A 25,009-nucleotide genomic window follows, 5' to 3' on the forward strand; every position below is an offset into this window, starting at 1 on the left:
AGATTGAGGAGCACCAGCGCTGAGCTCTCTGCGGGTTATCATCATCTCCATGCCCGCAACAGTGACCCGCTGATAGTGTCGCCACAGTCCCAGCACCCTGGAGTGACGTAACAACTGGGTGGGTGGAAAATGGGGCGATGGGGAAGGGGGGTGAAGGCAGCAATAACAGACCAGGCCACATCCTATGTGAATCAGGCGAGTATGAGGGCCTTCCTGGCCCTCCGGGCTTGCCTTACCCTTGCCACTACCGCCTGCCATGCACCTCTGACTGGTACTCCGGTTCCTCCTTGGGACCGTCCTCCAGCCTTGCTGGTCCAGTGCCTCCTTATCATCCTTGTACTCTTCCTCGGAGGTGGTCACATGTTCCTCATTCCCCACCTCCAGCACGTCACCCTGCTGCTGTGCCATGTTGTGGAGGACACAGCAGGCCACCACAATGCAGGCGACCCTCAGGGGGGTGTACTGCAGGCACTACCGGAGTGATCGAGGCATCAAAATGGCATTTTGAGGAGCCCGATGCACTGCTCAATGCCAGCTCAGGTGGCCACATTGGTCTCGTTGTAACGAGTCTCTGCATTGGTCTCCAGCCTTCGTACAAGCGTCATTAGCCAGATCCTCAGTGGCTACAACAAGAGCCAACCGGCCATTCTAGGCAGGGCCGGCTCAAGGCACCGGCAACTCGGGCAGTCGCCCGGGGCAACATATGCTAGGGGGCGCCAGAGACTCAGGTCCCGCGCATGCGCAGTTGGGCCGGTGCCAACCAGCGCATGCGCGGTGGCCGCCCTCCCCCGCGGTCCACCCCCTCGGTCCGCCCCCCCCCTCGGTCCGCCCCCCCCCTCGGTCCGCCCCCCCCCTTCGGTCCGCCCCCCCCCCTCGTTCCGCCCCGCCACCCTCGGTCCGCCCCCCCCCCCTCGGTCCGCCCCCCTCCCCCCTCGGTCCCCCCCCCCTCGGTCCCGCCCCCCCTCGGTCCGCCCCCCCCCCTCGGTCTGCTCCCCCCCGCCCCCCCCTCGGTTCCCCCCCGCGGGTCCGCCCCCCCCCCCCGCGGTCCCCCGCCACCCCCCCTCGGGTCCGCCCCCCTCGGGTCCCCCGCCCCCCCCTCTCGGGTCCGCCCCCCCGCACCCCCCTCGGATCCGCCCCCCCGCCTCGGCCCCCGCCCCCCCCCGTCGCCCCCCCCCCCCCCCCCCCCCCCCCCAAGGGCGCCGAAGTTCAGCTTGCCCGGGGCGCCAGCAACCCTAGGGCCGGCGCTGATCCTAGGGTGGTCCTCGAAGAGGCGGGGTTGTCTGACTGCCCAAGGATCTAGCTGTCGTGTATACTCTGGGTGTGGTGGTCGCACACGAGCTGGATATTCAGAGAGTGGAACCCCTTCCTGTTAATGTAAAGCACTCTCAGCTGGTCTGGTGCACGCAAGCTGACATGCGTGCAGTTTATCAGCCCCTGCACCTGGGTCTCACTCTGGCCAGATGGGCGGCCAGGTCCTTGGGGGGAAGGGTGTTGCACATGGCATTCTGCCTCGAGCCTCTGTAGACACTGCTGCTGCCACCGTATCCAGCATCTGGCCACTCGGCCTACCAGCAGCACCACTAGGGCCTGTTTTGTGGAGTACAAAATACCGTCCAGCCCGTTCAATGACTGTAAGGAATTGGGAGAGGGGTTTAGACTGACAAACAGTGGTAGCTCCCACCCCGGTACCTTCCATTCTTCCATTGATTTTTCCCCCCCTCCCGGAATGCCCTGTTTACACACTCCAGGCTGCAGGGGCTCCTCCCCAACCATATCCTTGCACATTATGTTACCTGGACCGGCGCTGGTCCCTTCCCCATTGCACTCACCCACCATCCAGCCCCGGTGCTGAGGCCCATCACCTAAGTGTTATGATTTTGACTGTTACGTGTGTGGTGTTGTCTCCTGCAGTGTCCAGACACCATGGTCTGATTGAGATGCTGAGAAATGACTACCACATGCTGCATGGCTCGCCCACCCATGGGAATGCACTCAGGATATGTGAAGTGCTCACTTAACGATGTTTGCCAATTCAGCAACTGCCTTCAGCTGCATGACCAGAGGCATTGGCAGTCAATGGGGTTGACGGGTGGTCGATGGGGTAGATGGGCAAGGACTGGAATGGGCACACATGATCCAGGGGTTGCCATGGTGGACGATTGCCCCCCCCCCAGCGGCTCTCACCACCCTCAATGGCCGCCCACCCAACCAAGGTTGCAGTACCAGCAGCTCCCCTCTTCTTATGGTGGCCCGCCCCAGCTGAGGGAGCCCCGCCCCCGCCCCCAGCCAAGAGTGTCCCTCCTACCCACGCCAAGCACTGGGGCAGAAAGCCCAGTGCCCCGGGCTCTTTGCCTGTGAGCAAAGATGACGACTCACCTCCTTGGCTCCTCACAGAAGCCCTTCCGCAAGTTTCACGCTTTTAAAAAGGAGTATTGATCGACCAGCATGACCACTTGTTGGAGAGGCCGATGAATCATGGGAGCCCGTTGGATGTGGGATGGCTCCGTTAATTGTATGGAAATTCACATCGAGTCAGCACCAACCCTCTGAATGAGCATCCTACCTTGGCACACTACCCCGCCCTATCCTCATAACCCAGTAACCCTACCTAACCTGCACATTTTTGGACTGTGGGAAGAAACCGGAGCACCCAGAGGAAACCCACGCAGACACGGGGAGAACGTGCAAACTCTACCTAGAAAGTCACCCAAGGCCAGATTTGAAACCAGGTCCCTGGCGCTGTGAGGCAGCAGTGCTAACAACTGCCACCTTGCCGCCCAAATGAAATGCTTCTTGATGGCACTGTGCATATATATTTAAAATAAATTGAGGTATTTTTAAAGAACAGAAAATAAATTTTATCTACATTATAATGGACAGCAAACACTTAAGGGTCATGGCTTTTACAAAGGGTGCTTTTATGACAGACTGAATCACCAGCATCTAATTATGAGACTAATTAGCTGGTGGCAAAGTGGCAAAGGACATTTCACATGAAAGCACATCAGAAGGCTCAAGGGTTTCGCTGTTAATGTAAACAGCATAACACTGTCCATGTGCAGTGCATTTAGAGGGCACAAGAAAACGGAGGTCGATATTTTAGAAGCCGAGCACTAAGTGTGACAAATGGTGATATATTAAAGTAAATGCTGATTATTTTAAACCTTAGTCGTTTTGAATGAAAATACTGAAAAAAAATGAAACTAATAGTGTATCTATATACGTACACACACACACACTCAACTTTTCCTTGAACATCTGGAGAGATAACCTGAATCTGTTTCCATATTTTGATGTGATATAATGGACGCAATTTTCCGGCCATTCCCGCCGGTAGGATCCTCCAGTCCCGCTGACGGCAACACCCTGCTGCGGGTTCCCCGACGAACGACGGGAAACCCCATTAACAGTGGTGGGACCGGACGATCCCGCCATCAGCCAATGGCACACCGCCTCTGCTGCCACAAAACACATTTGCAGAGGGGGGGAGGAAGAGAGGAAATTCCCAGCCAATACAGATTCCTAAAATAGTCCAGTGTAGAATGAAGCTATTCAGTGCACCCACTCTGTTTGGGCTCTTTCAAAGAGTATTCAATAAGCTCTACCCACCATGTCTGCATTTCTTTCTCCTTGGAAAGTACATAGGAACATGCAAATTAGGAGCAGGAATAGGCCACTTGCCCCTTGAGCTTGCTAAGCGATTCAATAGGATCATAGCCAATCTTATTGTAACCTCACTTCCACATTTCATTTCTGGAGACGGATCTTTTAGATCCAAAATGTTAACTCTGTTTCTCTCCACAGATGCTGCCAGACCTGCTGCGTTCATCCAGCATTTTCTGTTTTTATTCCATACTTCTGCCTACCCTTATGTCCTTGCATTTCCTGGTTATTCAAGAATCTATCTATCTCTGCCTTAAAAATATTTTTAAAATCTGTTTCCATTGCCTTTTCAGGAAGAGCATTCCAAAGACTTTCAACCCTCCTCATTTCTGTCTTAAACGCGGGGGCAGCACGGTGGCGCAGTGGGATGGCACTGCGGCCTCACAGTGCCGAGGTCCCAGGTTTGATCCCAGCTCTGGGTCACTGTCCGTGTGTAGTTTGCACATTCTCCCTGTGTTTGCGTGGGTTTTGCCCCCACAACCCAAAGATGTGCAGAGTAGTTGAATTGGCCATGCTAAATTGCCCCTTAATTGGAAAAAATGAATTGGGTACTCGAAAAAAAAATTTTTTTAAAAATCTGTCTTAAATGCAACCCTTTATTTTTAAACAGTCACCACTAGTTCTAAATTCTTCATCAAGAGGAAACATCCTTTCTACATCCACCCTGTCACGACCCCTCAGGATCTCAATTGTTTCAATCAAGTTGCCTCTTACTCGTCTAAACACCTAGCCTGTCCAACCTTTCATCATAAAACAACTTGCCCATTCCAGGTATTTGTCTCGTAAACCTTTTCTGAAAAGCTTCCAATGCATTTACACCTTTCCTTAAATAAGGAGGCCAGTACTGCACACAGTACTCCAAATGTGGTATAACTGACACACAACCTCCCTAATTTTGTATTCAAAAGCATTTGTCTAATTCCCTCTTGAAGGCTACTGTTGAATTTGTATTCACCCTGCTATCAGGTGGTGTATTCCAAGTCTTAACCACTTAATCCCTAAGAAGCTTTTTCCTCACATTGTCCCTGCTTCTTTTGCCAATCACATTAAATATTGTGTCCTTTAGTTATCAACCCTTTAGCTATTGGAAACAACTTTATTTTGCACAAATACTCAGTCTCACCCTCTTCTTGCACCTTCATTTAAAATAACAGAATACGTGATACTTCAATGTCAGAAAAGGGCACAACATTCAAATGTGGAAAGCACTCTGAATGGGAGTAAATTAGGATTTTATAAATTGGACAATATTTGATAAAGGAATGTCAGGCTTATTCTCATGCATATTTTGAGAGAATGGCAATAAGACGAGTATTGGAGGGGGTTGATGAAATGAAAATCGCTTATTGTCACGAGTAGGCTTCAATGAAGCTACTGTGAAAAGCCCCTAGTCTCCACATTCCAGAGCCTGTCTGGGGAGGCTGGTACGGGAATCGAACCGTGCTGATGGCCTGCTTGGTCTGCTTTAAAAGCCAGCGATTTAGCTCAGTGAGCTAAACCAGCTCCTAGGAGCAGACTAGGAGTATGCCAAGCTGATTTGGGACGAGACGTAGTTCCGCTTGATTGGGCCTTTTGCCCCATCGTCAAAAATTCAATATGCTGGGGGATAGATACTTCTTGCACTCATACGGAATAGAGTATTGCAGAATGGGTGTGGTCATGATGACTTTTCCTAACCACCAATGCTGCCATTTCTTTTTTTACTGCATTACAAATCTGGATCTGCCATAGATCTCTCCTCTGCTTTAGTCCAATCAGTTGCTCCTATAAGCAGTTTATGGCAGTTGACATTTGGAATTAGAATTGAAACCCTCCCCTTTGCCAAACTAGACAGTCATGTCCATTGACGTTTGTATGTACATCTCCTGAATATCTCCTATGGTGGACTGAGCTACCACTAGTGGAAGGAAAGTTTAGTTCAATTTGGAAACTGTTTTATTCCATGGTCAGGCGAAACATATAGAATAACAATTATGCTCAAAATATCTTATTTCAACTGGTAAGATTTGCATCTGCTTGGCGATGCAATATGCAAAAAAAACACAATGCTATTCCATTTAGGTGAGCTATCTCACTTAAATTAAGCAAATATCTTTTCTGCGTTCTGTTCTGCAGTCCCAGGATAGAACCGCTCTCACTTTGCAGCCCCTTGCTGTCTAACTTCCTCTGCAGCCTTGTTACCAAAAAAAAACAGACTGAAATGGTAATGTCTTTGTTCTGATTATTAAAAACCTTTCTCAAAGGATTTTCCAATACCCTGATGTGAGGTGTCCTTCTGAATACCCAGACACGCTAATGAATCAACTATTATTCAGCCTCTGGGAAAAGCATCTTCCTATTTAGCATATTAACCACCACTCATCTGATGGCTGCTTTGTTGTTAAAAATGGCATGAATGTGCTTTGCTTTTGAAACTGCCAGCATTAGGAATAAATCAATTTCCAAACTCTTTCTTTGGGGAACAAAAATGGCCCAACAAAATTCAGAAACATGTCAAGCTGGAATGAACAACTAGTGAATAAGTCTTTCCCACTATCTGCACCCTACTCTCTCCCCATTCCCAATATAATCCTGCCGAGAAGCAAAATGCCACTCCGACATTCTTAGTCTTCCACGGCGATGAGGATTAGCCCCAGGAGCTGGCGTAAAGGATTTGAGCAACCACCTCCTTTATGCAAATGACCTCTAACCCTGACATTTGGGATCAGGCCAACAACCAGGCAGACTAGCAGCTGCAGGTCCTGTATTGGCTCCCTTCGGGTGTTGGAAAGAGCTCAAGAGATCTCAGGTCCAATGAGTTTCAGCTGATGATATGCTCAATATAAACAGCTTATTCGACTTGTCCTTTTTGTTCAGAATTCTTTGTTAAGAAGAGAGAGCAGGATGTACGATTCATAAAATTGCTCATGAGCATGTTATTTTTGCAATTGACAAACCTTGTGTAAACACAGAATTTCGATGACTTTCGTCCGTATTTTGTGCACTTGTTGCTTTTGCTTCACCGAGGTAAATGTTTTCCAAGAAATAGCTGTTGAAATACAAAAATGTTTGACAACTGTCCACTTACAATCAAATCCGTCGCTGAGCAGTTGGCATTCAGAATACGGCGGGCATGGGTTGAGCTGGCACCACTTGACTTGATTGCAAGTTTTTCCTGAAGTACTTGGAGGGCACGTGCACAGAAAGTCGTCCCAGATGGAGGAACAGGTTCCACCATTCAGACATGGGTTTGACTAGATTTTAAAAAAACACAAAGAGGCTAAGTATTGTAGAATGGAAAATAATGTTTGACAGACTAAATCTTAGACATTGAATCTAAGAGTTTTTAAAAAATGTATCATGTACTTTGTACCTTGTTCTTTGTCCAATTTTATTCCATGCAAGTGCATGGTTTTTGTGCAAGTTAAAATCTTGCTGGTAATGTCTACTCCTGCACAAAAATATGTCTGTATTTTGTGGATTTGATGAACAGGGTGATCACAGAAAACACTAGATGCAATAATTTGCGTTTAAATTTATATTATTTTTTGGATTCAATTAGCTAACACGTCTTGAAAACTGAATATATAATGAGGCAATGATAATCCATATCCCATTGATAGAATGAACCATACCTTACAGTCAGCCCAGTTGTACAATGTGAATTTGTACCATACTGTTACATATCATCTATCGCTATTTGGATATATAGGAATAGCATATCGTAAGCAGAATAATAATTATAGGAACATATGAAGTGAGCAAAGGTCTACAATTAATTGTTTACCTGTCCTGAGAGCTAACAACACAGCAGTAACTACTGCTCATCCATAATTAAGCAACTCTCTTACTAGCATTTCACCCCATCACATCAGCTAGACCACTCTTCTGCAACTGCCTTTTGTTACAGCTATGAGGGAGCTCAGCCATGTGTAGTTTTTGGAGTTCAACCAGTGTTGCCTTGCTGCTACAACAAAAGCAGCAACTTAAATGGTGGTGTTGTCATTCCTTGATAATATCATAGGGTGCATCATGTTGAAACTTGCAAAGTTTCCCTGTATGAAGCAGACTGCAATTTCTCTCCAGCAAGTCCACAATGCAACAAAAATGAACACGGCAGAGGTATTCAAATGCAGTGATTCCCAATATAATTTTCATTTTTCACCAATATTTCTGCCCTCCTTTCCTGAGTAATGACCCTTTGATGATTTAATGTCAATGTGTAGGTTTACTTTTCATTCTTTCCACTGCTAGATTGATCATGAACCCTACATGACATTTTGCTCCTTAATTTGAAGCAGTGGAAGGCAGCGTCATAAATGTTGCCTGAACACTGGGCTGGTTTAGCACACTGGGCTAAATCGCTGGCTTTTAAAGCAGACCAAGGCAGGCCAGCAGCACGGTTCAATTCCCGTACCAGCCTCCCCGAACAGGCGCCGGAATGTGGCGACTCGGGGCTTTTCACAGTAACTTCATTGAAGCCTACTCGTGACAATAAGCGATTTTCATTTTCATTTCATTTTCACAGGTAAGGTCATAAAGGCCAGATTGGAAATTGTCCAGGACATGGTATTTTTAAAATTGATTCAACTCTCCTGAGCTACCAAGGAGTGTGTTGTTTTAATAAAAGTGCACTCTACTGTGTACAGTTTTAGTCTCCTTATTTGAAAAAGGATATAATTGCATTAATAGTATGTTCACAGAAGGTTTGTTCAATTTATTCCTGGGATGAAGGGCTTCTCTTATGAAGAAAGTTTGAACAGGTTGGGTCTATACCCATTGAAGTTTAGAAGAATGAGAGGTGATCTTTTTATAACATATAAGATCCTGAAGGGATTTAATTGGATGTACAGCAGGACGCTGTTTCCTCTTGTAGGGGAGACCAGAACGAGGGGACACAGTTGAAAAATAAGAGGTCTCCCTTTAAGATGGAAATTAGGAAAATTTCTTTCTCTCAGAGTGTCCTTAGTCTGTGGAATTCAGTTCCCTAGAAAATAGCGGAGGCGGGGTCATTGACATTCAAGACTGAATTAGATAGATTTTTGAGAGACAAGGAGATCAAGGATTACGGGTGCCAGACAAGAAAGTGGAATTGAGATCACAATCGGAGCAACCATGACTTTATTAAATGGTAGAGCAGGTTTTGAAGTGCCGAATTGCCTACTCCTGCTCCTAAGTTCTGTGTTCCTTTTTTTGCCCGTTTTTCCCTATCATGGTCCCAAATAAAAGTTTGGATAATGCATTCTTTTCAAAAGTACCCGGATGATGTAAAATTGCATAACTTTGTTGGAAGACTGTTTCGCAGTCGGGAAAGTTATAAAATAATATAATAATAGCTTATTGTCACAAGTAGGCTTCAATGAAGTTACTGTGGAAAGCCCCTACTCGCCACATTCCGGCGCCGGTTCGGGGAGGCTGGAACTCGAATTGCACCCACACTGCTGGCCTTGTTTTGCAGTACAAGCCAGCTGTTTATCCCACTGTGCTAAACCAGCCCCTTATAATAATTGTTTATTGTCACAAGTAGGCTTCAATGAAGTTAATGTGAAAAGCCTCTCGTCGCTACATTCCGGCGCCTGTTCGGCGAGGCTGGAACAGGAATTGAACCCGCGCTGCTGGTCTTGTTCTGCAATACAAGACAGCTGTCATAGCCCACTGTGCTAAACCAGACCCCTCGCCATTCAACCTTTCTGCTGTTCCCCCTAATGAGCCATTTTTTGCAGCTAAAATATGGATTTGCCTGTAAACATAGACCTGAGTATGACTCTTAAACAAGACTTAATTCAAACTGGAGCCTCAAAATTGAGGGTGCGATTCTCCGATCGGGGGACAGTGTGTCCGTGCCGTCGTGAACGCCGTCGCGTTTCACGACGGCGTGAAATGGGCGCGGGCACTAGCAAACGGGCTGGAGTGGTTCACGCTGCTCCAGCCTCACTTCCTGGCACACACTGGGGGCGGCACCAACACGCGCATGCGCAGTGCCTGCACATGCGCGGTGGCTTTATGGAACGCACCGGCCTCGACGCAACATGGCGTGGGGGTTCTGGGGCTGGATGTACAATAAAGTAGGCCCGGGGGGGAGAGGCCGGCCCGCTGATCAGTTGGCCCCGATCGTGGGCCAGTCCCCATTGGAGGCCCCACCTGGGGAAGGAGCCCCCCCCCCCCCCCCAATCCTTCGCGCAGAGTTCCCGCCGGCAACGACCAGGTGTGGACGGCACCGGAGGGACTTAGATTTTTCCGTGCGGCCGCTCGGCCCATCTGGAGAATCGGTGGCCTGGCCTCATAGAGTGGCCTGCGACCGACACCGCGCCTAACGCGCCGGCGCAAATGGTACCAATTCTCCGCACCTCGGAGAATCGCATGCTAGCGTCGGGGTGGCGTGGTGCGGTTGAGGCGATTCTCCGGCCCCGCGCAGGGCTGGGAGAATCGCGCCCTGAGTGTCCAGCACTTCTTGCAAGGTATTATGTCAGTATTTAACACAGGTTGTCACCACAACATTTTAGAAAAATAAGCATCTAGGGGCATGATCCAATGGTCACGCTGCGCCTGAAAAGTAGCTTGCAGGTGTCAGCATGGCCAATAGACGCCTGGAGATCCCACTCCCGGGATCTACCCAGCTCGCAATGCCGTACGAGATCCGCGATCTCGCGAGACGTTCAATGCAAATCCCGCCCATTATGAACCAGGTGTGGCGGCTGCGGACTCAGTCCAGCACCGTCACAGTCGGAGGAGGAGGGCCGATCCGTGGGCGGAGGGGACATTATTTGGGGCTGGGGGCACTGTGGGGGGATGGTCCGGGGTGCGCGAGCCGGTAAAAGTGGGTGGCACTATTTCGCGGTCCGGGTTCACGAGCACCTCCGCCATGCAGCATGCGCGACCGTTGAAGGCCGCCGCCATGCGCATGCGTGGCAACAGACTCGGCAATTTTCTAGGGCAGCTAGAACCGGGTGCACTACGCTGCCGGCATGCGAGCCCCCAGCAAAACGGGGAATCGGTGGCCATTTTACGCCATCTTTTCTGGTGTAAAACGCCACCATTCCCAAGCCAGCGTGGGGACATAGCCCCGGAATGGGAGAATCCAGCCCAAGGAAACTAACTTCTTAAAAAACATTGTGATTATTTTACAAAACTCCAAGCATCCCATTCACAAACCCCTTGTATTCCCATGGTTTTACTTGCATAAAGAGCTTTGCTTGGAAGCAATTAAATAAAACAATGGGAGGGATTCTCCATCCCCAGATGCCCAGAATATGTTCCCAATGGGACGGAGAATCGGGCGTCTGGGCATAACCGGGATCGGTGCCGGGCGTCAAACCGAACGCCATGCTCAGACCCCTCCCCGCCAGGGTGAACAGGTTCCACACCGCATGCCAGCGGAAACATGTAAATAAATCCAAATGGGTCGTAATGACCTTTGGCATCTATTTAGTGGGCCCGGCGCCCTATGCTCCGCCGTCTGGTGATTCTCCAGTCTTGGGAAGCAAGTGATTCTTCCAGCTGAGAAGCACGTGGGCGAGGTTCACTTCTGGTTTCTACAACATGAACCTGATGTGGTGGACCTCACGGTCGGCCAAGGGGACAACCTTTGACCCACCATGCCAGGGCCACATGGTACAGACCACCCGAGCCACCCTCCCTACCCCCAGGACCAGGGATGTACTTCTGAGGCTGTATAAAGCTCTGGTCAGACCCCATTTGGAGTATTGTTCCCTTATTCAGGGAGTTCCTGAGGGCCCCCCAAACGTCAGTGGTCCCTGTGGGGGGTCTCCCCATTACAGGGGTCCCTGTAGGATTACCCCTATCACAGGGGTCCCTGTGGGGGATCTCCCTATCACAGGGGTCCTGTGGAGGATTTCCTTATTACAGTGGTCACGGGGCAGAGGGCGTGGGGCACGGGTCAATGGGTGGTTTGGGTCACCTCCATGCTTGGGTGCGGTGGGGGAAGGGGGCACCCAGAGAATCTGAGGGTTGGGGGCTGTGTGTAATGTGGTGGGGCGGAGGGGTTGCGGCCGATCTGCAGTGAAGGGGGTCGGGGCTAATTTGTGGTGCAGGGTGTGAGGGATACCTGCTACTCTATTGGACCGCCTGCTCAAGATGACAGCCAGACATCGGGATTCCCCTCGTACTCCACACCATGCATAAATTTGCATGGCCTCGAACACTGAATTGCATCCTGCTTTATGACTGCAAGCTCCAGTGGGACAACATAGTCTCCCAAACTGAGGATCCAGCCCAATAATATTGCAGGTAGATCAGAAGAACTTTCTGGTGAATCTTTAGGTTTACTGATGAAAAGAAAAAATCTGAAACATTTCCCAAGTGATAAATGCATCAAACATTGAAGATCAAAGGCAACCAAAGGCTATTTTTGACTTGAGATTAATTTCTGATTTATGGCATTTAGGTGGCACGCTCAGAGTGTTTCGGGTAAATAAATGTAACCTGGAGGTCCCAGAGAATGCTCTGGGGGACCTCTTAGAAGTCCCAATGCGAGGACTCAGCGGGAATTATCTGGGAAGTTTCAATTTCATTTGTGTAGTTACCCTGCCTCTGGAACCCTCAAAAACTCTGATTATGAGCCCGATTCGACAGATATTTCCAAGTCACTTACCAGAATAGTTATCAAGGAAAAAGGATTAAGACCAGTTTAACTCCTGTGCAACCAAACTACTGGCTCTCTGATTGCTCATTGGACCTCCACTTTAGCTTCCCCACACAACACAACCCCCGATTACCCTCACGGCCCCGACTATCCTCCGCCCCACTCCCCCGACTTCTCCACCATTCCCCCAACTAACCCCCCCTCCCCCATCACCAACTAACCCCCCTACCCCCAACCACCTACACATCTGCACCCCACCTCCGACTACCTCCCTAACCACCCGACCATGCTTGCGACCCCTCCTCCACCCCCCTCAATCTCAACATCCCCATCCTACCTTCTCACCCACCTACCTTTCTTCTGCATCTTCTCAAAGTGGCTGAGACATTTAAACTTACTGGTATACAGCAGCTACTTCTGTAAAAAGAAGGCTGCGTTTCCCAGGAGGCTTGGCTTGGAAGTCTCAGCGAGAAGTGCAGAGCTCTGGTGCAAGATAAGCAAATATGAGCGGAGTTGGCAATCCACTGGTGATTGCCACTCCATGAAAGATTCGGCCCAGTATGTTTTAATATCGAAGAAATTCCTCTATTTGCAATCAATCCACTTTTCCTCTTTATTTTGTGTCCCCCTGTCTGCTTCCTTTTGGAGGAGAGAGCAGTCTGAATGGTGGATTCAGTCAGTTCCACCTTCATGACAACTGCCTGTTTTGTATATGAGGTTATGGCATTTTACTGATTTCCATTACGATCCTTTGTCCTCTTACTGAACACACGTGTGATCACACAAATGAAGTGTGTTGAAAACCGTATACTGTACCTGACATGCATTGTCATCAATGCAGCCACTTGTTACATTTACAAGTGTTCGGTTGCTGTAGGAATCCTCAGAGACACCGTTGGGATAAAACTCCAGTCTTTTATTGTTGATTTTTAAATCCTGGATACACCCTTTAAAATGTCTTCCACCATTAGCTGGTTCTTGCTGATCTGGCAGGCCTCCGATATACGCTCTGTCACCAGCTTGAACACGAATTGGATGAATATGAGTTTGACCAACCACCTCTCCAGAATGAACAAGTTCCAATTTATTTTTCTTTATCTTCACTGCTATCAATTGAAAAGGACTGTCAGTGGTGTAGTGACCACCCACGAGGGGTTTGGACAAGTGAGATTGGACAACGATTCTGCCAGTGTCCAATCTTATCTGAAGATACTGTGCATGACTGTTCCTCAGGACAAATAACAGACCATCTGGCTCTTGTGTGCGAATGAACATTGAAACTTCCACCTCTTCACCTGGATCATCATCAATGATAAACATAGCATAGCCTTTAGAATTTTCATGGCCAAACCTGCCTGGTGTTAATTCTATAAAAGGCAAAGAAATGTGATTAGTAGCCTTGTTAAAAAAAACATTACTTCTAAAGTAGTATAAGAACTATTGAAACATCTCAATATATTGAAGAAATGTTTAGTTCATTTAACAGTATGATTAATTTGCCTGATTATTGTAACTGGTTTTGTATAAACAAACTTTCAAGTCATTTTTGAAAATCTCTCAATAATTCCCACAAAATGGAAGTGAAGATTTTGATAGCCTATCAAAATGAATTTAGCTATCTCTACATTACCTCATACCTCAGTATGTATTTTAAGAAAACTGGTTCACCCACCAGCTGAACCGGTAATTCCCTCAAAACAACTCCTGCTCCACTATCATAACCTTGCTGAAAGAGTGATGGGAAATGAAAAGAACACAAAGAAAAGTACAGCACAGGAACAGGCCCTTCGTCCTTCAAGCCTGTCCCGATCATGATGCCCTAACTAAAAAAAAACCTTCTGCTCTTACTCGTATCCCTCTATTCCTTCACTATTCATGTTGCTAATGTGCCTGCTTCCGCCACATCCTCTGGCAACGCGTTCCAGGCACCGACCACTCTCTGTGTGAAAACCTTACCCTGCACATCTCTCTTAAACTTTCCCTCTCACCTTGAACCTGTGCCCCCTTCTAATTGACACTTCCACCCTGTCTATGCCTCTCATAATTTTATAGACCTCTATCAGGTCCCAACTCAGCCTCTGTCTTTCCAGTGAAAACAATCCTATTTTATTCAACCTCTCCTCATAGCCAACACCCTCAAGACCAGGCAACATCCTGATGAACCTTCTTTGCACTCTCTCCAAAGCTTCCACGTCCTTCTGATGATGTGGTCACTAGAACTGCACGCAATACTCCAAATGCAGCCTAACCAAGGTTTTATACAGCTGCAACATGATTTCCCAACTCTTGTACTCAATGCCCCGGCTGATGAATACAAGCATGCCATATGCCTTCTTAATCACTTGGCCACCTGTGTTGCCACTGTTCGGGAATTGTGGATGGAACTGTGGACCTGCACACCCATATCCTTCTGTATGTTAATGTTCCTAAGGGTTCTGCCATTTACAGTACAATTCATACCTAGATTTGATCCTCCAAAATGTATCATCTCGCATTTGTCTGAATTAAACGTCACTTGCCATTTCTTTGCGCAAGTCTCCAACCTATCTATATCCTGTTGTATCCTCTGACAATCCTTGACATTATCAGCAACTCCGCCAATCTTCATGTCATCCGCAAACTTACTAATCAGACCACCCACATTTTCCTCCAGATCATTTATGTGTACAAACAACAGTGGTCCCAACACTGATCCCTGCAGAACACCACTAGCTAAGGATCTCCATTCAGAAAAACACCCTTCCACCGCTACTCTCTATCTTCTATAACCAATCAGGTCTGTATCCATCTAGCCAGCCCACCCAAATCACATGTGATTTTAGTTTTTGTACCAGTCTGCCATGTGAGACCTTGTCAAACACCTTACTAAAGTCCATGTAAAATACATCCACAGCCCTTCCCTCATTAAGTTTCTTTGTCATCTCTTCAAAAACCTCAATCAAGTTGGTGAGACATGACCTTCCCCGTACAAAACCATGCTGCCTGTCACTAACTAGTCCATTTTCCTCCAAATGTGCGTACACCCTATCCCTCAGTATCTTTTCCAAAAGCTTTCCCACCACTGATGTCAGGCTCACCGACCTATAAATTGCTGGATTGTCCCTCCTTCCTTTCTTAAACAAGGGAATAACATTGGCTATTCTCCAGTCCTCTAGAACCTCGCCTGTGGTCAAAGAGGATGTTAAAATATCAGTTAAGGCACCAGCTATTTCTCCTTTTGCCTCCCGCAGTGACCTGGGATAGATCCCATCCAGCCCCGGGGACTTGTCTACCTTAATGCAATTTAGGATACTCAACACTTCCTCTTTTGATATATTGACATTCTCAAGAGATTTCACACACCTATCCCTGGCCTCAACATCCGTCATGTCCTTTGCCCTGGTGAATACCGATACAAAGTACTCATTAAGTATCCCAGTAGGAGTTTAACTCTGAGATGATAGTGGGTGGGTGCAAGTGGCATCAAAACCACCAATGTCATCAGTTTGAGGCCTGGGCTGTTTTAACCCCCGTGCCTTATTTGCAATCAGTTATCCAGCTGCCTGTCCAAAATGGGTGGAAAGAGATAGCCGCAGCTTTGAGCAAATCAAAAATGGTGATGATGGTGGTGGGGTGGACGTAATGGTTATTTAAGCAGGGATTGGTGCGGGTGGAAATTGGGCCTCTGGTGATAGGAGTAGCCTAGAGAATCAAGGACCTAGACTTTCGTTTTAGAGCCCAGAAGAACATTCCTGCAACCAAGATAAGGTACTGGCTTTTTTGAAGGATGTTATCTTTGATTTCCCAACAGAATTCACTTAGTGGAACATCCACAAAACGTTCCTACTCAGTAATTCCTTAAAATGTCACCGGGTCCCAGTGATGTTTCTGTTCACAGTGCCTATCAATGGTTTGGACACAGCTCTAGAAGATGTGGTGTCAAAATTTGTCTGCAAAACCAAAATAGGTGGCATATTTAATATTTCAAAGACCGAAGGAAACTATAATGGGATATTGATAAGATGGGAATGAGCTAAGGAGTGGCAGATGAAATTTCATATAAGCATGATATGTTACATTTTGGTTAAGACAGTAGCAATTATCCATTGAATGGAAGTAGCTCAATGCTGTGGAAGCACAAGGGGACTTAGGCATATAGGACCACAGAATATTATCAGGTTGCTAATGCTGTAAAGAAGCTAATAAATTCACGGATTCATCTCAAGAGGTTTAGAATATAAAAACCAATAGCTAATGATGAGCCATATAAAAGCTAAATAAGGCTTCAGTTGCAGTACTTCATGCAGTATAGGGCTCCACAATATAGGAAGAATATTAAGGTTTTGATGAGGTTACAATACAGATTTCCATGGACACCCCCCATGAGGAAGTACAAATAAAAACTTAAAAATGTATCTTTAATTAGAAAAAATAGGGTGATGTAATAGAATCTTTTAAAGGATGGGACAGGTTGGATAACATAACTGTTGCCATAGTTGGGAAGTCATAAAAACCAAACCATAGGTACAAGATTAAATGAAATAGATTTAGAAGAAAGCAATGGAAACATCTTTACACAGAGTTATGGGACCTGGAAGTAACTTCCACTGTTAATGATTGAAGCTGAACTTGACAACATTTGAGGTTAGAAAGGGGGTTGTAGGAACATATGGAACATGATGAATAAACAGAAGTGTAGTGGGTAGCATCTACATGAGCTCATTTGGCCAAATGTCTTCTATCCCTGAATAATCTCTATGTATTTCCTAGCAGAGCCCCCAATTTACATCTGTTGATGAGGCCCCTGCTTGAATTCCATGGGCACCTCGCCTTCAAAAAGAAAGGCAAATTAAAATGATGGCAGGAGGAAGTTGAATTAGATTAGAATATTAAGTCTTTGCACAGGTATTTTAACTGTGCACTTGTCCCATTCCCGCAATGGATGGTAGGTTAAAACCCCCATTCATATTCAGCAAAGGAGCAGGAGCAGGTCTGAGAAATTTCTCAGCCAGCTGGTCTGATAGCATCTGTGGTGACAGGAACACTTTGAGTCCATATGACTCTTTTTTTCTCACATTTCCTGTTTTTATTTCAGATGTCCAGCATCCATGGTATTTTGCTTTTATCATAAATGTTTGGATCTTCTTCACACCTTTAAAATCTATCCACAATTTATTTAAATATTTAGACAGCTCTGCTGGTATTACCAGCGCTCACTGACTATTTACATTTTAATTGCTGGGAGCAGTGCTGTGTAATGAATGGTTACACACACGTGCAGAGCCCACGCCGGCAGGAGAATGGCAGTATAAACCTGGGTACCGAGCTGCAGATCAGGTGAATCAACAAAGGCCTCAAGTGTGGAAGCACTGTGCAGGGATATGAACACAGTAAGAAGTCTGACAACACCAGGTTAACATCCAACAGGTTTCTTTCAAATCACTAGCTTTCGGAGCACTGCTCCTTCCTCAGGTGAATGAAGAGGTAGATTCCAGAAACATACATATAGACAAAGTCAAAAATGCAAGACAATGCTTTGAATGCGAGCATTTGCAGGTAATTAAGTCTTTACAGATCCAAAGAGAGGGGTAATCCCAGGTTAAAGAGGTGTGAATTGTCTCAAGACAGGACAGTTGGTAGGATTTCGCAAGCCCAGGCCAGATGGTGGGGGGTGAATGTAATGCGACATTAATCCAAGGTCCCGATTGAGGCCATATTCATGTGTGCGGAACTTGGCTATAAGTTTCTGTTCGCCGATTCTGCGTTATCGCGCGTCCTGAAAGCTGCCTTGGAGAACGCTTACCCGGAGGTCAGAGGCTGAATGCCCTTGACTGCTCGCATTCAAAGCATTGTCTTGCTTGTAACAGTAAATACAATTACTGCAAAGGTGGTAAAGAGAAGGGGCCTGATTCTGCAGATCAGGTTAATACAGTGTCAATCCAGCCAAGGCTTAGTGTGGAAGCACTATGTAGGGATATGGAGAACGCTTTATATTTCTCTCATGAATGGAGCAGAGCAGGGATGTTCTCACTAACCTAATTCTTAGAAGCCAGCCTACGTACACTAGACGGGTGAATCAAGCACCAAGCCCAAATTGGGCTCCGAGCTGGCCGTTGGGCTGATCACGAATCACCTAGTTTGCTCCGCCCAGTGCAATTTGGATTCTTGCCCTCGTTGGGCGAGATCCAGATCTGAATATTTAAATAACCTCACCAGGGAGGCGTTCAGTGCTGGTCCACTTAACTGCAAGAACCTGGCGGGTTCTCCCAGGCCATTGGAGACTCCAGAGTCGTGGGGGACAGGGCAGGGTGGCGGCCTGGGTGGCACTGCCAGGGGCCAGTGGCAGTGCCATGGTGCACAGGTGCTGGGTTGACACTGCCAACTGGTCGGGCCCGGGGGTGAGGAGCCTTGCCATGTAGAGGGTGTTCCTGGGGGCCTCCGGGGGGGGGGGGGGGGGGGGGGGGGGGGGTGAAGTCAAAAGACCATGTGGGGGCCTGAAAGGGTGGGGGGGAGTGGAAGAGATCAGGGCTGCCAGACAAAATGGTGCCCTGATCTGCGAAGAGCCTTTCCTGCTGCCGATCTTCACTTTATCAGCAGGAAATCCCTCAAAGAGCAGCATCCGTGGGGAGAATCCTCCTGAGGCCAAACAAAAAATAGCAAAGTGCTGTTGGATAGCGGGGTGTTTCTCAGCGCTGCAGCCCCTGGAAAAACACCCCGTTAAACGCGGCATTCAGTGAACGTTAACTTGAGTCACTGAATCTTGCCCAAGATTTTATAACCCAAACTCTACATTCAGTCGCAATTCATTCAGATGCAATATTTAAATATAAATTTGAAACATTCTTAGTCATGACTTTGTGAGCCAATTTATTGCTGGTATTGTGCAGTTTTGCAATAGTTTTAACCTAAAACGATCAAGGAAATATTAAAATATTATGTTGAAATGAGAATGTTTAATGTTGCTTTATGATTTTTTTTTAGTATTTCCAATTTTCTTTCCATACCTAGTGATGCACTAAGGCAGACTGTCTGTTTCCAAAGCGAGTAATTCCCAGAACAGGTTGCAACTCTGTCGTGTGGGCTTAGCTTGAGGGGCACCACTCCACATCAAGCATGGTTGACCAGGCATCTCTCTCCCGCACTTACCTCCAGCCATTGATCTGTTTGGAAGGATTTGCAGGTTGACATTCAACCTGTTTGTCCGTATTATGAACGCACCTTCCTTGGCCATCAAGTCATGGTGTGGAACTAGAACCCAGAGCTTGTGGCTCAGGGGCAGGGACGCTACCCACTGCTCGTCAATACCTTCATTTCCGTAATTACTGAACATGAAACCATACAATTAAATCTCAGTATTTAAATAACAGTTAAACAACATTTCCAGTGAAAACGTTTCACATCAAAACAACCAGAAAGGAGTGATTGCAAATCGCGAAATATTATTTGGACTAATTACCTTCTGAACAGTTAAATCCTGTATATGGTCTGAAACATTTACATTGGTAGCTTAGCCACAAGTCAATGCATTGCCCCTTGCTCTGACATGGGTTCCTCTGGCACCATTCATTCTTGCTGCACCCTGGTTTGACGTTCAGTGCTGAGTCAACTGAAAGATTTTCTACATCAATTCTTTGAGAATCCACCTCCACATCCTGGAGGCAACCAATAAAATAAGGCCGAGGCTGGAGGACATTGGTGCCTTCCGAAAAGTGTCCGTACTCCTTTTCTGTGCTGCCAAAGAATGTGTTTACAAATGCAGAAGCAAATTGGCCAATCTCCAGCCCAACAAACTTTTTCAGCTCACATTCTCCTGTGCACGAATTGTCCAGGAGTTTGACAGAAAAGTCACTGCTTAGTATCACTTCCACAGTGTGCCAGTGACTATCATTCACATTCTTAAAAATCTCAAGACCTGCAGCTAGCTGGTTTCTCAGCTGCAGAGAGGCAAATAAATTCCCATTGAACACTTCCAATTTCATAAATGTATCTTTGTTCCCTCTGTGAAATATAATTGCACCAGACAGTACAGTTCTGCACCTTAGGAATACACGGTAGACAGGTTTCTCCATTGATTCTTCATGCTTCCTGGCACTTGCTGTTTTAATGCGAAGATATCCACCAATTGGAAAAGAGAAGGTTGTTGATAATTGGCAGTTCAATTTAGTGTAACCATTAGCACAGAGGCAATAGTGCCTATGTTGTGCATCCTTTAGGTATGGGATACATGTCGCTCCGTTCTGGCATTCATGGTTCTCACAGCCAGTCAGGATATCTGTACAGTTCTTGCCTCCATAAAAGATTTCTTGTTCGTTTCGTGCTGGGCAGTGACAGATGTAACTCTCCATGGTATTCTGACACGTTCCACCATTTTGACAAGGAGTTGAGTCACACTCGTTAACGTCCATCTCACAGCGCAAACCTTGAAAAGAAAGCACATTTTTTCCCCATCTATTATTTAGTAAAACTTTTGTACATTGTGTGCACTTCCTGCAGGTACCTTTCTTATTCTTCCATGGGATGTGGCAAGGCCAGTATTTGTTTCCCATCACTAATTCCCTTGAACTGAGAGGCTTGCTAGGCCGCATCAGAGGGCAGTTAAGAGTCAATCATATTGTTGTGGGTCTGGAGTTATATATAGGTTAGGCCAGGTGAGGATGGCAAATTTCCTTCCCTAAAGGACATAAGTAAAGAGATGGGTTTTTACCAAAAGCAATAATAGCTGGCATGGTCACCATTACTAATGCAAGCTTTATATTCCATATTTATGGTTGAATTAAAATTCCACCAGCTGCCATGGTGGGATTTGAACCCATGTCCCCCAGCAGGGACTTGTGGATTATTAGGCCAGTAACATTACCAGCCTGCCACCATCTTCCCTTTTCTCTCAGTTGTTTCTTTTCACACTTTAATTGTCACGTGTGCAATGTCACAGTTCAGCACATCTCTGACTCTTGTATTGTTCTATTGTATATGTTCGAAATGCACATTTTGTAACAATAATACGACTCAGTATACGTTTCATAACATCTATAGAGGCTGTACAATGTTTTCTCCTTGTAGGATTTTACATTTCTCTGTGCACAATATAAAACATTGGAGTAAGAATAGTTCCTCTGTAATGAGGAAAAACAGGCTGCTCACTTTATTTAAAGAATATATTCAGAAAAAGGCAAGCTATTCTGCAAACACAAAATGATTGAACTATTTTTTCCCCTGCAGTCAAAATTTTACATTTTATCATCACCTGAATTGAAGTGCTGAAGTGTATTTTTTTTTAATCTTCTGCAGTGCATGCACCAGCTCTGTAAAATCTTTAATGGCTTTTCCAAAAAAATGATCAACATGAGATTAACACAAGATGTATCTAAAGTGTCTAATATTTATGCAATAACAGGTCCCTGATCTATATTTACCTCCTGATTGGCAGGAAGTTTATTGCTGGAGTAAATCGGCCCATTTGCTGTGATAATTCATTTCCTCCGTAATTTCCTTAGCTGTAGCATAGTTCCTTCAAGCACACATAGAAGATTGCATATTCCAGGGATATCTTGTTTACTGCAGCCTGGAATTTGTGTCAATATTTTTGACCTTGTGTGGCTACCAGTGCTAGGAGGGCCCAATTTCTTTCTCTGAGCAGGTGGGTGGGTTTTGAAAGAGTTAAAGTCTCCCATGGTGTCGTTATCTTTAAATGCGATTACATCACAGATTAAAATACTCTCTTTGAAATGATTATCCCGTAAGTCTATGGAAAACCAGTTGGGGATATGTGCACAAGGTAATTTATTTACAATTTATTTTCCTATTCTCTGTGTAAAAGTGATGTTTTAAAGAAATAGGAATAGTTTTAATGAACAAAAGTGAATAAATGACATTTTGCAGGGGAAATCTGCACATAGGAAGTGACGCATTTGATAGATTCTACTCTAAAGAAGTAGCAGCTCAGTGGATAATGGCGATTAGTCTATTATTAGTTACAGTGCATAAAACACAAATATCTTGGTGACTCTTGATTATGAACTGAACATAGTTGTTTGAAAAACTAACTGAAGCTAATGTCAAGCAAAATAGTTCCAGTTCAAACAAACAGCACAATAATTAACATCAGCCATCTGCAAAATTTCTATAACTGGTAAATATTTTTTGAGACTCGAACTGTACCAACCGGCTGTGATTAAGAATTGTGTAGATCCAAAGAATACTAACCAGAGTCAAAAGATGGTTTTCCAGCAAGTATAAATGGTGTCTCATTTCTTTAACACAATGCATTAAAATTTAATATCGACAGAAGTAACCTACAATAGGCATGTATAATGCAACAACTCTTAAAAGGTCATCTTTCTATATATGATGGTATCAGCTATGCTCCCACCCCCCCCCCCCCCCCCCCCCCCCGCCCTCCTCCCAAGTTTTAAAATCCCACCACTGGTCTCCACTCCTGTGCTTTTAAATGAATGGAATATTTTTAGCAAAATTTACCTGCGATGACAATCATAAAAATGAAGGAAGCCGTAAGCACTGATGAGACCATTGCTCTCAGCGTGATTAAAATACAAATATCTGCATCCAAACTCTTTGAAAACAAGATGCAAAAAATCCCCAGTCCTGCGTCGATTCAACACCCGTCGATCGTAGTTCATTTCTCATTGTTAACTTGTATCTTAACTGCTCATACTGTTCCTTTGTCTGCCATGCCTGCTGACTCAGCTCAGTGTGAAATGTTCTGAAAGCCAGATCAGCAAGGCTTAGTTTAAGAATCAGTAAATTCCTTGCTTACACAATAGTTTGCGCAGTCAATCTCTGTGACCCATATAGGTTGCTCCCCTCAATTACAACAAAACTCACAGTATTTGAAAAATAGCGCATAAAAACACTTTAAACAGCCAAATGATGATTCAGTATTGTCTCGCATATACCTTTCATAGAAATAAACTGCAATGAGCAATCCAAATAAAATCTGACTCCTTCAGCCCGATTTCTCTTCAGGCTCGAAGCATATGTCGCTGAGAAAAGATCAGGAATAAAGAGTTTTACAAAGCATTTCGATCATTAGATGGATTGGCCATGCTAAATTGGCCCTTAGTGCCATAAAATGTGCAGTTTAGGTGGATTAGTCTTGACCAATGACTAATCCTACGGGGTTAGGGTGGGGGATTGGGCCGAGGTAGAGTGCTCTTTCAGAGGGTTGGTGCATTCCCGATGGGCCAAACGGTCTCCTTTTGTACTGTAGGGATCATGGATTAGCACAGGCCATTCTGCCCAAGTCAATGGGATGTTTATGTTCCATACAAACCTCTTCCAACCTATCCTCATCTATCCCCAACATATCCTTCTACTCTCATGTTTGTTTAGCTTTCCCTTCAATAATATTTGTTGCAAATCCTCTTGGGGGGAGATTGTTCCACATTCTAACCAATCTGGGTAATCAAATTACTTCTGAATTCCATGTTTGATTTTTAGTGACTATCTTATATTAATGGTTCTGTTGTCTGCAAGTGGAAACATTTTGTTTATATCTACTCTATTCAGATGCATCACAGCCTGATATGGCAACTGCTCGGTCCAAGATCGCAAGAAACTGCAGACTGTTGTAAACTCAGCCCAGTGCATCACACAAACTTGCCACCCCCACATAAGATTCTGTATACACTTCTCGCTGCCTCAGGAAGGAAGACAGCATTATCAGAGACCCCTCCCACCCAGGCATTGCCTTCTTCCAGACCCTCCCATCAGGCAGAAGGTACAGAAGTCTGAAGACTAGTACATCCAGACACAGGAACAGCTTCTTCCCCACAGCTACAAGACTCCTCAACGACTCCCCCTCGGACTGATCTGTTCCCTGGAAGAACACTATTCACGACGCCCTATGCTGCTCTTGCTCATGTATTTGCTTTGTTTGCTTTGTTTGGCCCCTTGTTCCGCACTGTAATCAATCACTGTTTTGTCGATGTACCATTTGTCAATGTTCCCTGTTGATTATTCTTGTGTCTACTATGTACATACTGTGTATGTTCCTCGGCCGCAGAAAAATACTTTTCACTGTACTTGGGTACATGTGACAATAAATCAAATCAAAATCAAAATCCATCAAACCCTTTCACAATCTTGAAAACCTCCATCAGGTCATCCCTTAGTCTTCTCTCTTTTAGATATAAGATCCTCAATATATTTAATCTTTACTGATGGATAGTCTTGGCATCACTCTACATTGGCAGTAATAGAAATAAATTATGATATGCTGTCTTTAACAACACACTGTGCATATGGATATAACTTGACAATTCACCAACCTGATATTTTTATATACGCAAGCTTGAAAGTTCACATTTATTACTGTAAATATTGTAAACCATTCTCCACATATCGGAGTGCTGCATTTCTTCTGGTCGTACACTGCTAATGTGCTTGCACGCACAAAATTACTTTGTGTGCAATTTGAATTCAGTCACTGCCTTTTTTAATAAATGAGTGAATCATTTCATTAAAACAGCAAACTACCAAGTGTCTGCCTCAAAATGAACTTCCAACTGCATATCCGTGGCGTCAGTAAAATGCATATTTCCACCCCGGTAATATTACCCAGTACCCCACCCATCCCCCCCACTTCAATGCATTTGTTGACACCCTAATCCAACCCTTTGATACTTCTACAGTTGTTTATTCCTACTTGATCTCCTGCTTTCATCCCTCTGTGATCTTGTGGTAAAGTAAAGCTCAGCTGCCATTTCCCGAATTCACACCAAGTCCTGTTCACCCATCATCCCCGTGCACACTGACCTGCTTTGGCTT

General features: G+C 45.7%; 1 protein-coding gene across 8 annotated transcripts in view; it reads right to left on the minus strand.

Moving 5' to 3' along the window:
• crb1 (crumbs cell polarity complex component 1) overlaps positions 1-25,009 on the minus strand; it is a 210,470-nt gene that overhangs the window by 74,208 nt on the left and 111,253 nt on the right. For all 8 annotated transcript variants that reach the window (XM_038794863.1, XM_038794862.1, XM_038794865.1 and 5 more), the window contains exons 6-8: positions 19,680-20,642; positions 13,061-13,611; positions 6,731-6,896 (exon numbers count right to left, since the gene is read on the minus strand). In XM_038794863.1, coding sequence (XP_038650791.1) covers positions 6,731-6,896; positions 13,061-13,611; positions 19,680-20,642 — 1,680 coding nt within the window. The remainder of the gene's footprint in view (positions 1-6,730; positions 6,897-13,060; positions 13,612-19,679; positions 20,643-25,009) is intronic.

Source organism: Scyliorhinus canicula, chromosome 4, assembly GCF_902713615.1.
Source record: "Scyliorhinus canicula chromosome 4, sScyCan1.1, whole genome shotgun sequence".
Classification (NCBI taxonomy): domain Eukaryota; kingdom Metazoa; phylum Chordata; class Chondrichthyes; order Carcharhiniformes; family Scyliorhinidae; genus Scyliorhinus; species Scyliorhinus canicula.